The sequence below is a fragment of the Triturus cristatus genome, chromosome 3_2 (assembly GCF_964204655.1).
Source record: "Triturus cristatus chromosome 3_2, aTriCri1.1, whole genome shotgun sequence".
Classification (NCBI taxonomy): Eukaryota; Metazoa; Chordata; class Amphibia; order Caudata; family Salamandridae; genus Triturus; species Triturus cristatus.
This window is the reverse complement of record NC_140584.1, coordinates 517,705,206-517,717,636: the sequence shown is the minus strand read 5'-3', so window position 1 is coordinate 517,717,636 and position 12,431 is coordinate 517,705,206. Positions and strand designations below refer to the sequence as shown.

The 12,431-nt window shown below is 40.9% G+C and overlaps 1 protein-coding gene across 5 annotated transcripts in view; it reads right to left on the bottom strand.

Moving 5' to 3' along the window:
• Positions 1 to 12,431, bottom strand: part of BMAL1 (basic helix-loop-helix ARNT like 1) — a 503,136-nt gene that overhangs the window by 163,780 nt on the left and 326,925 nt on the right. For all 5 annotated transcript variants that reach the window (XM_085648206.1, XM_085648207.1, XM_085648208.1 and 2 more), the window contains one exon: positions 7,243 to 7,392. In XM_085648206.1, the coding sequence (XP_085504332.1) occupies positions 7,243 to 7,392 (150 nt within the window). The remainder of the gene's footprint in view (positions 1 to 7,242; positions 7,393 to 12,431) is intronic.

The window sequence follows — 12,431 nt, the reverse complement described above, 5'->3', positions numbered from 1 at the left end:
CTTACAAATGTGCAAATCTTTCATAATAAAGTGCTAAAGTGCCAAAGTGTTATAATGTCTTTTACCTGGCATAAAACCAGCACCGATTAAATACAAAAGTAACAATAACAATTGTAAGCTAGCTACATCCTCAATTATTAAAAATACTTTGGTTAAAGTCCCTACTTTTTATAGATGATCAAATCTAGCATATTAAAGTGCAAAGTGCATAAAATATAAAATGTTATAGTACACCAGACAGGATATCTAAGCGGGATGAGCCGGAATTCGAATACATATACTATTGATTATTTTTTATTTTATACTACGTTTTTTTTAATAAATGCAGGTTAAAATATCTATAGGACTTTCATTTCCGCCATAGTTTCAAGGTTCGCTAGATATTTCCAAACAGCAGTGAACTTTCTTATGGCACCTACCCTCTTAGCATATGCTTCTTCAAACATCATAGTTCATTTTATTTAACCACTTCGAGTAAGGTGCGTCCGCCAACCTCCAGTTCTGGAGGATTTAAGAGCGAGCAACAAGGGAGCAAATCGCTATAAAAGTCTCCCCTGCTTTTGTCAGGTCTTCCCTGACTCTAGTAATGCCAAAAAGGGCTACCTCAGCCTCTGTATCTAGCCTCTTCTGGATTGCTTGGCTGAGGGCCGAAAAAATCTTGACCCAGAATGGCTCTAATTTTGAACAAGTGAAAAATATATCTAGCCAAGCCCCTTCCCCTTCCCCTTCTGCCAGGCAGCGGAAGTATCTATTCTCCACCTTAGGATATTTTTTATTAAGTATTTTAGGAGTATAGTATGCCATCTACTGAGATAGGAAGGCCATCCTTTTGAAATCGACAGCTCTTAAAGCCTTACTCCCTAACTGTGATCTAAACTGCCACTCCCGACTTGATAGGGTGCACTTGGTTTCCCTGGTTACTTTTTCTAAAAATTTCTCAACCAGAGGAGATACATTTTGATTACACAGCTGAGAATACCAGTTGCCCACCCCTCTTAGTTTGGCTCAAAATAAAGCTGTCATCTGCTTGGTCGGGGCACCACTAGACGAAAGATTATATCAGTTAAAACATTTATAATCTGTAAATATTGAAAAAGGCCAAGCTTGTTCCGTTCACAGCATCTATTCTGAACCTATTGCCAGGTAATTATTTTATTTTGCGTAATAAATCGCCCCAGCTCTTCTAACACACCGTCCTTCAGTTTGTGGATTCGGAGACCCAAACTTTTGCATTCACCTAGCTTTAAATAGTAAAATCCGGAAGAGCCGGCTTGCTTAAAAAAGGATTGCAGTCTAGAGACATAGTCCTGCAGAGTCTTGTACCTTATCCTCTTTGGCAGTTTAGATGTTTTTAGAAATATCAGAATTTGCAAGCCAGATTCCTGTACCATTTTGTCTAAAAAAAAGTTATCTAATATTCCATTTGGTTCCAGCAAACGGGCAGTAAGATCTAAAATCGCTGCCTCATAATAAGTTCGGATTTTCGGCAAAGCTAACCCACCCTGATTGATATCTAGTTGTACTGCTGCAAGATTGACCCTGGAAGCCTTTTTGCTCCAGAAAAACTTTCTGAACATAGATTCTAGCTCCTTAAAGTAGTTAGTGTTAATTTTTAAAGGTAGGTTTGTAAAAAAAAACACACAAGTAGAGGGAGTATGGACATTTTAATGAGGGCTACACGGCCTATTAAGGTTAAAGGTAAAAGTGACCAGTTGTCCAACAATACTTTAATTTTACCCCGCATTGCTTGATAATTTAGTTTAAATAGATGCTCATACTGATTAGAAACAAATATCCCCAAGTAGTGTATTGGTTCCAATTTTAAAGCCTGAGGTTTAAGATTTGAGGGGAGAAAATCACAATCAGTATTTAAAGTTAAAATCTCAGTTTTGCTTTGGTTTATTTTGTAGCCCCCAATCAATTCAAATAGACTAAACTCTGTTAATACCTGGTCTATATTCAGACTCTCAGGACTTAAATATAAAATAATGTCATCCGCGAACAACTTTAATTTTGTCATACCCGGTATCAGCGCTCTAATTTCCCAGTAGTCGCGGATTTTTGTAGCCAGGGGCTCAATAAAGAAGGTGAACAATAGGGGGGACAACGGACACCCTTGTCTGATCCCACGATTGATATTTACTGTCCCTACTTGGTTTGCGTTTATCACCACCTGGGCATGGGCCCCCTGGTAGATGTTACTCAGCATTTCTATAATCTGGAAAGGGACACCAAACTTGCCCAGACCATAGAAGAGTGTGTCCCAATTAACCAGGTCAAACGCCTTCATAATGAGCGTTGGAGTGCAATTATTGTTAAAATAGTCAAGAGCCTGAATTAGAAACCGGGTATTAAAGGACATCGACCTTCCGGCAACAAAACCCAGACTGATCTTTATGAATCAATTCCTGCGCTAAGAGAGTAAGCGTTGGGCCCAAATTTTCATTAGAATTTTATAATCGACATTTAGAAGGCTAATCGGCCTGTAGGAATTAACATCCTTAGAATTTTTACCCTTCTTCACAAAGCTTACAATTATAGATTCTTTAAAACTAGATGGGGTGGCACACCCCGTCCTAATATAATTAACCAGCTTTGTCAAGAAGGGAATCAACTCCTTGGAAAATGCCTTAAAAAATTCTATAGGCAGCCCATCGTTTCCACAAGCTTTCGCCCCTGCGATAGAGTTCAGGGCTGTTAAAGTTTCTGCGTCAGATATCTCTAGTTGAATCTGTTCCACAAGGGAATTTAATAAGCTCGGAAGATTTACACACTCGAAATATTCCTGGATTGAGTCCTGCCTAACCACATATTTAGTAGCATAGAGCTATTGATAATGCGCCATGAAAACTTGGGCAATTCTATCCCTATCCATTACCGCAACTCTAGTCTTGGGATCTATGACCTCGGTAATTAAGGCCGCTTCTTGTCTAACCCAGCTAATAATTTACCAACCATTTGGCTTTCCTCATATACCCGTTGTTGGAAAGTCCTGGAGCTATTAACACCTTCAATTAGAAAAAAATCCCTGAGCACCTTTTTGGCCCTTTCGAGCTGATCCATAGCTTCCCCATCTCCCTGTGGTGGGATATTTCTCTGCCTCAAAGCACTATCAACAGCCTGCTGAAGTTTGGTAATTTTAATACGACTAATTTTTGACTGGGCGGCAGAGAAAGCAATTATTTGCCTGCGTAAAGCTGCCTTGAACCCCCCCAAACTGAAAATAGTTCCACCGTTCCTTCGTTGATTTTAAAATAATCTATTATTCACTCCTAAATGTTCCTAATCTTGATGTATCGACAGTAGCAAGAGGGGGCCCAAAGGAGTACACTGTGTCACATGGCGGGAAGTGAGAAGACATTAAAGGAGCACATTAACACTGGCAAATCATGGCACAGTACAGTGTCCACCTCCGGTCGGCGTGTTCCTATACTAAGCATTATACAAATAGTAAATGTTAATATTCTTTCGGCATTCCGACACCGAGGAAACAATACAATTAGCAAAAACATTAGAGTAATCTGTATCTCCTGACACTAATGAGAGGAATCAAATACATATGCTTGTCTGCGTGCAATAACTTAATGATAAAAATAGTACAATGCACGCGTTGCTGACAATATGTGTTCCTGCTTTAAGCACAGAATACAAAAAGCGCATAGCTTATGTTTGAAATGCCTCCTTCAACTAAACACATAATTGCAGATAAGGCAGTATGTGAAGCCATTTATACATGACACAAATAGTGTTCATAACAAACAAACAAAATATTACCATCTATGTCTAGTGCTTTGTCAATGCTGCATCGCCACCCAAACTCTCTCAAGTATATGCAGAACTCTTCACCTCACTGTCAACTTTAGCAGCAGACTTTGCTTGGAGATGTTTGCGGATAACCTTTGTGCCAGGAGACGAGGTACACTTTTGTTGTGTTACATCAGATGAAGATAGTCCCCGTTTCACCTCAGACCCAGGTGGCACTCCCTACAGATGCTTCTTCATCGAAGCTTCATCTACACTTTTTCCCGCGCTAAGATAAAACGGAGCGAGTGCAAGGACTCACACCACCTACCATAACTGCAGAGCGCTCCCTCTGTGGATTGGGGGCTGGAACCACTCATGGGGAAGCCAAGGGGACGAGCACGCTGAGTTTTCCCCTCTCATCTTCTCTCGGGAGGCCTCTTCTGGCATTGATGCCGGGGGCATTAGGGACAGCAGCGCGGTTGTGGTCCAGATTGGCAGAACAAGGCCTGGGCCCGCTGGACATTGCCCATGATGGATCCAATTTGTTCATCCAGCGTCCGACCAGCTTTGAAGACGGCTCGTTTTCGCATAATGTGGTGCATAACTCTGATAAACATTTGTTCTTAATCCCAGAACTTACAATTATAAAGCATGCGCAGCATCGAGGTGTTTCACTCGCATTCCTTTGTATTTTTGTAAGTGTTTGCATAAAAATTATGAGGGGAATTATCTGTGCGCAGTTCAGATTTATCTGCTTGAAGAGTGGCTCTCCGCAGACATAACTTTCACACCGGCCGCAGAGCTAGAGTCTAGGGTTGGTGGGTCTAAACCTAGGGGGCGCTGCAGGCTTTGCCACTGATTAACGAGATGCCAGTCTCAACCCGTGAGCCGACGTCTGACTGCACATGCTTCTGCACAGACACTCTACCATCCTGTGCCAGCTCTCTACTCCTCCTCAGTGCTGCTGGATGATGTAAAAAACAAGCACAAACTACTTTAAACAAGCATTTGCAATGCAATAGGACTCGCTTTTACCCGAGACCTATTGCATTGGAAACGGGAGTGCGGGCGGGCAAAAAGGCACGAACGGGAGTGGGGAGGGGGTGGTGGTGGTGGACCGAGAAGTCATGGACTGCGGGAGGGGAGGTGGGGCGGCACGGGAACAAAATAGTGTTGAAAGTAAAGGGGCCAGTAACCATGGAAGGATACAAATGACGACATGGCCTTCAGTAGGAAGGACTAACAAGCTTAAACCAATGGGAAGGCAGCATTTAGGACCTAAGCCAATAAAAAAGATGGGCGGAGAGTAGGCAGAGCTTACACAGAGCTTACACGCCATACTCAATACTGCATGCCTCACAAAGCGCACAGCGCATGCGCTGCAACACTAGGCTCGACCTAAAAATCACTTTAGTCGAAAGTCTGTAGCATTCACCATTGTTGGTGAAGCCAATGCTGGGTATCTCTAGACACGTTTCAGGATATTTGACATTCATCAGCAGACAGTAACACATTACATTTGTGGGTGCTTACAATGCTGCCCAGTCTTCTCAGGTTTCTGTACCACTTCCAAGACAAAGGTGTATCCCAATGAGCTCATCAACCCACTAACTCAAAGGAGCATCTGGGCGAACAGTGTGATGATATGCCTGACAATGTGCTCCCTCCCTCGGTTTTGTGATTGGCACCATGTTGAGGTATTGGGCTGACAAGCTCATCACTGAGGGAATTCAGCTTACTTAGTTTCGTCTCAGATTTTGAGTGTTTTCAGTTACCACTGAACTCTAAACCAGTCCCTATATGTGTCAACAAAGTCTCGGGATGAGATCAGCTGCTGATCATATATTCAGGAAAAGAGGAAGGTGGGATCCCCGCTGAAGGCTACTGATCTGTGCGTTTGAAAAGTGCTGCAAAACCAAAGATGCGCTATGTCATGCAGTGTCAGAAGTAGATAACATTTAATGCAAAGCTGAACTGCATGTACAATGAAAAGGAATCCAATAAACATTAGTGTAACTGACATAGCCATAACTTATTGCCGTAAGGGCACAGATAATTGTTTAAAAATCCTAGAAATTGAAATTGAGTAGTGATAGTGATTGCACTCCAGCAAGGCAGCTTCAACATATATAGTACTCAGCTTCTGGTTTTCAGTGAGACCACAATGGATGCTAATAGTTGCAGTCTTTCATATCAGAATCGTACTTACTTTAAATTGAGAAAAAGTTAAAAAAGTCCAAAACATTGAACGTTTTTTTTACCGATATTCAGAAGAGCTCAACTCACTGATTTGCATATAGAGAAATACTAAACTGTAGTCAAGCCACTGGCCAGTCCACATATACTTTGGTACGTTTTAATTATCACAGACGTCACTGATTCTTGTGTATCTGTTCTACCAATTGATTTCAATCCAATTTCTTGGTTATAATTCATCTTGCAGTTAGGCTCATCTCATCCCCATCCACATCAGCATACAAATCAGAGCACACGTGTGCCACTCATTCTACCAATGCAATAGGCAATGGATGCATGTAATTCAGTGTGTTTTGAATCAACAAGAGAGCAGCTGGATGACACAACCAGACAAAAAAATACACAGCTTGTATCTAGTATTGTGTGTCACTGGTCTACACCAATGCTACGGTATACATGTAATAGAGAATTTTCACTGGAATAAATGTTGTGGGTTGAAGAATAACATAAAAATATAAAAACCAAAACTGTGAAGAAATAATTTGATACAGTAATGTAACGTAAATATAAATCAACATAAAGTGATGGGAAGGTTTTATATATTAAGTAGAGGAGACATTGTCTACCTTCAGCTCAGAGACACAAAAACCTCAATGGAGCCTCTTGCCCATTTTGATCGATGGGAATACAACTGAATCTGAGGCAGAGCAAGACAGGCTATGCAAGCAGAATGGAAGCAGCATGCATGCAAGGAGCTTCCCAAGCAACATTCACTTCTCTTTTGCAAATTAAGGCTTAACATTTTGGACTTGCCAACTAACTTTGAGTATGAAAGGTATCATATTGTAAATTTACAAAATTACTTGTTTGAAATGGCACAGCAATATATTTTTTTCCTAGTACTTTACTAGAAATAATCGGGTATAATTTTCTGGATGGAGGATATGGAAAAGCTGAATAGAACTGTAACCCCATTTAATAAATACAAAATCAAAGAGAGTTACAGAACATTTTTCTTAGTTGTTACACAATTGCCATATACAATCCTTCAAATACAGTCTTCATGTTTTTGGGGGATGAAAAAATGCCCAATAGTGGTCAATAACTTTGTCCTAAAAAAGTACCTATTAATAATGAAGTGTACTAAATTGTTGTTTATAGGTTTTCTGTACCATTACCAGTAGGATATTTAAGGTACATATAGCTTGGATGGTAATGGGTGTTTACTGTACAAGAGAAATATAAGTAATATTAATTTGTTATATAATCAAATTAACCAGTTTGAGACTAAAACTATATTACCTTTCTTCTTTGAACAGGTAGAAGAGAAGTCTTTGTCTTCAACTTTCACAGATGGTCTATTACATTTCATTCTACAAAAGAAGGAGCGTCTTGCTCCAGAGCACAGTCTTGACGGTCCAGGTGCGATATCTGTTTTTACTGGTAGACCAGCTATAAACACGAAACAATTAATTTCAGTGACAACATACTGCATAGAATGTTTTACAACACATATCTAAGCAATCTCATAACTAGGATGATATACCTATAAAACGCTAGACTTTTGGATAGTTTTGACATTAGAAATTTTAATTTAAAAAGCTATAGAGTTTAGTATGAGATAAAATTGTGTTTAAAGCCATGATACATACAGAAAAAAGACAACAGAAGAACATATTAATGGCAGGTATTCCAAACTTAGCTGCAGTAATAATAGGATATGCAATCTACAATAGTCACCCTAAACAGCTCTTATTAGCAACCAACAACCTCAATTTGAGTGACAGGTCAGAATAAAACTACCTTTCACAGTGTGTGTTGTCTCTGTAGCATTGCGGTTTAGTCGGTTGACCGGTGAGACAAAAAAGGTACTTCTCACTTTGGAGTGCCATCAGTTACAGGTGCTTTGTGCGAGGATTTGGGCTTGTGGACTGTTTGTGCCAGAGCAAATGCATTTTAACTTCCAAGAGATCCCATGCCATTTTCATTGAAACAAAAATCTCTCTCAGAATGCACTTATGTACTTGGCCAAGACAGGGTTCGTCTGTGCCCATTCTCAGCCAGTCGAGGTAGGGCTAGGTCACCCCTCTTGGCTTTTACATTCAGCTCAGCAACTTTGAGGTACTGTCATTTTTCTTTGCTGTTTATTCTCCCAGGAGCCACTAAGGGAGGTTTTTGCACCAAACTATTTCGCCTTACCCTGGCTAGTATAGAGTAATAGACCCCTGGTTGGGTCAGTCGTTGATCTTTAAGGGTCGCCACCCGGTGTACTTATTAATATTAATATCTTAAATATACGTGACCATGGGCAAAATGTAGATGAATTCGGGTTACATCCAGGAGAGGTGCAGGGGGGAACACTGTAACAACCTTAGATTCCTTTTTGGCCAGGGCAGCAAGTGTCATATCTAAGGAAATAGTCCGGACTGAAAGGTAACTCTCATTGGAATCAGAGAGATGTATTAAGGAACCACTGCCCCAAACTAATTCAGAGGAAGTAACTGCCATTCAGCATAACAATAAGTTACCCACAATCGTCACATAGGATAAGACCGCAGTGGTTTTGTCAGATGATGACCTCACACCAATTGAAGCCCCGTCAAAAAGAAGAAGGCTGGAGGGAAGAGAGGATCACAGCTGCACAAGAAGGTGGTCTCTCCAGCTACGTGTGTTAATCCTGATTTGGAACAAGCTATGGATTGTATTACTCCCTAGGTCTGAATCACTGTTAAAAACACTGTTGTCACCTATTTTGTTGCGGCTTGAAGGGATAGAGGCTAAGCTCAATGTATGCCCTCCAGCTGACCACTTTGTCCCAAATAGCAAGAGACTAGGGGCCAAACCCGTGCCTGCCCTACTAAAGGTCTTTAAGGAAAAATATATTCCCATGGCTACCTATGGGTGTGACGTGTGGGGTTACACAGATGTAAGAGAATTGCAGGTGGTGGAGAATACATTTTAGCGAAGACTTCTCTCTGTTCCTTCTAGCAGCCCTTCCTTTATGACTCATGAAGAGCTTGGAGTGGGCTACATATCTGACTTCATTGCAGTGGCACCTATAATTTGCCGGTTAAGAATCTGGTCAAGCTCTGTCCCCACCCTGAATCAACATGTGTTAGAGGATTGTATTGCTCTCGTGGGAGCTCTACGCATGCAGTGGCTAGGATACATTATGGAACAGTTGAACAGGAAAGGTTGTCTAAACCTGTTCAGCCACCCAAGACCTTTATGCCCCAGTGACTTGAGGGACATCAAAATTATGTTCTTGGACAGGTGGTCTGGGTAAAGGGATGACATGGAACTTGTTAAACCCGCCTTGAGACAATACATGATGTTGAGAACAAGCTCACAGGGGGAGCCATATTTTTCATTAGTCAATAATCTTCGCCATCGTTTTCTACTGGCTAGATTTAGACTTAATTTTGTACATTGGTTTTAGCAGTCCCTGAAGGATTTTCAAAGAAGAGAGTTTTAAAGCCCTGTCCTTGTGATAACTTTTCAGAGCAAGACACCATGCACTTTATATTTTTTGTGATTTTTATTGTACTTTGAGTCAAAAATGTATTGTTCTGCTGGTAAAAAACAATCAATTTGTACAAGTAAGGCCAGCGTTGTTGTACTTGCAAATGTTACCCTCTCCCATGGTTTGCTTCGGGTTGCAAGTTTTCTTTCGGGAGCCCTCAGACTCAGGAAAAAACTTTTCAAGGAATAGAGGGCTACTCATTGAGACTGTGAACATGGAACGTTAGATGCTCACATTGAACTGAGATATTTTATCATTAAGGATTGAACCCGATGAATTTGTTTTTTTGTTAATGAACTGTGGTTTCTGCATCTATATGTTTTTTCCTTTATGTGACTCTACAATATTCTATTTCTGTCCAGTATCAATTTGCAGTTTGCACAAATGGTTTTAGATTGTTACTTTTCTTGCTAAAATGGAGACAAATTTATGCTAATCACTCTCTTAAGGAAATCATGTGTTTATCTTGATTTTAGGTAAAATATATGTTTCTTAACTAATGTGCTTTTATGGTCTACACTGGCCGAATAAAGAACTATTGACTTGACTTGATCACTCCGAAGAGTTAATAGAATGTAGTTTAGGCTGAAGCTGTTTGAGGGTGACGTGTGCACGTCTACCATTCTGGCTTCAGATCATGCTCCAGCATGGAGACTTGTAATTTACACATTGTAGATGATGTCCTCTTAACCCCAGATGAAGATGACCCCTATGTCCTGATATTGCTGGACCTCTCAGCTGCCTTTGAGATTGTCGACCATTCCTCCCTCATCTGCACTCTAAAGTTTTAACAAGGGTTCACCGGCCATACCCTTCACTGCTTCTCCTCCTACCTTTCCAATTGACCCAGGTTTGTTCACATGGGCACCTTCAGGTCTCAAAATACGCGTAACACCTGTGGAGTTCCCCAGGGTTCCATACAGTCTCCTGTGATATTTAACCATTATATGGGGCCGCTAGGTGCTCTTCTCACAGACAGTTGTAGCCTTAAATTTACAGGTATGCCCATACATTGATCCCGTGATCACTGGACTCAAGCTGCACTCAACTGATGAGCGCTAAGTTGGGTGAAACTGGTCTTGAATTGCTTGTGGTCTTTTCTGGAGAGGGTCTAGCCTGACAGTCCACAACGGACTGTTCACATGAGGAGCAGAGTCAATACTGCTTTCAATAAGGCAGGCCTCTGTGTAGTGTGGCATAGTGGGTGAAAAACAAAGAGCTGGAAAGCCAGAGCAATTGCCAATGGCTAGATTTATTCAAGCATTCCATCCAACACCTTGTTGTTGCTCACAGATAACAGCATCCAGATTCACCAATATACAAATCGTGCACAACTCTACTTGAAAGTCTCCTCCGCTTCAGACATCCGTTGCTTAAACACTGCTTGCATTTCATCCAAACATTGATGTCCAGCACGTACCTGAAGCTCAACTCAACGAAGACAGAATTCCTGGTATTTGTCGAGCACAAACAACAAGACTGAGTACAGACCTGACTCACTGACATGAACCTTGATGACTTCAAAACCTCAACTTTCCCCGAATGCCAAGTCACTTAGATTTAGCCTGGACATCAACTTCACCCTCAAGGAACTCATCCCCAGAAAACCAAAGACTACAACCCAACTTCGACTTCTATAACTAGTTGACTTTATGCCTCTCTTTAACCATGTACAGAGCTCTGCTGCCTTTTCGCTAGGTAAGCGCTAAAGAAATACTATATAGATACAGTATCATTTGGAAATTGTCCTTTGAGGAACCACATACATTTTCTTCTGCAACCACTAAAGTATCCTAAAACCCTTAAAATCACAGTGCAAACATCTAAAAGTTACATTAAGCTTCTATGGTTTGTTACGTTGTGAAAGTATTGCTCAGTTCCTGGCAGTATTCGGTTAGAAAATTAGAAAAAGTTCCAGTGAACATGATCATTTTGCAAGTCAAATTCCTTTGCATTAAATTAATCTGCTTTTATTTGCAAACTCTGTAAAATGGTTGTTATTCTACTATAGAGGGCAACCGCCTTCATAATTCCATTTATACAACTAGCCCTCTCTGCTCATTGCCTTCCAAGGTGAAAAGAGCTCTTCTTTCAAGCAGATTGTCAGTCATCTCAACATCTATGTGAGGAGTGGAAGGGTATCATTTTGTTCTTTTCAATACTATAAAAATATTGGTAATCAACAGTCCATAATCCAAAGATGCATCCCATAGGTGATGAATGTGTGTCACAGAGCGTGATGAATGGCATGGCTGGGAAAGTGGTCTTATTTGCGAAACCGAATGAAATCTAACACCGTGGGCCCAATTCACAAAAGTAAATTTAGACATGAAGTCTAAGTATAGACCTGATGCCCAAGGGCCAGGTTCACAAATGTAAACTTAGACTTCAGCTCTAAGTTTACCTTTGTAAACTGTGCCCAGTAACTGTGGCCTAGGGGAACTACAAAAGTAAACACTGGACAAAGAGAGGGCAGCTTGATCATCAAGGTCTTCGGACTTTGTTTCCTAATCCTGCTGTAAGGATCACCAGAAGATGCACAAATGACTATAATGATGAGGGACACCATAACAATTCACACATTTGCTAGCCTAGCACCGTCTGCTTTGCAAGCTGTACCTGAATTTCTATGATTCTGCTCATGCCAGCTCATTTCAGTAATCTCTCAAGTCTTGGTAGATGATGGAGCTGGTGCAAGATGTCATGCTATTATGGAGGAGAGCAACAGTAATGGGCACAACACTCAGTGTTCTTAACGACCAGAATTGTCTGACTTTCCTAAGTGAGAGTTGTGTAGCAAGTGACATAGCCTGTTCTATTCCTTTACACAGAGAAGCTGTAATGACTTGTAACTTTAGCGTCAGCCATTATTGTTGTCACAATGCTGGTTTTGGACCTAGTATTACATATCTTAGAAAACCAAAAAAGAGAAACGTGTCAATATGCCTGCTTTTTATTCACGTTCATT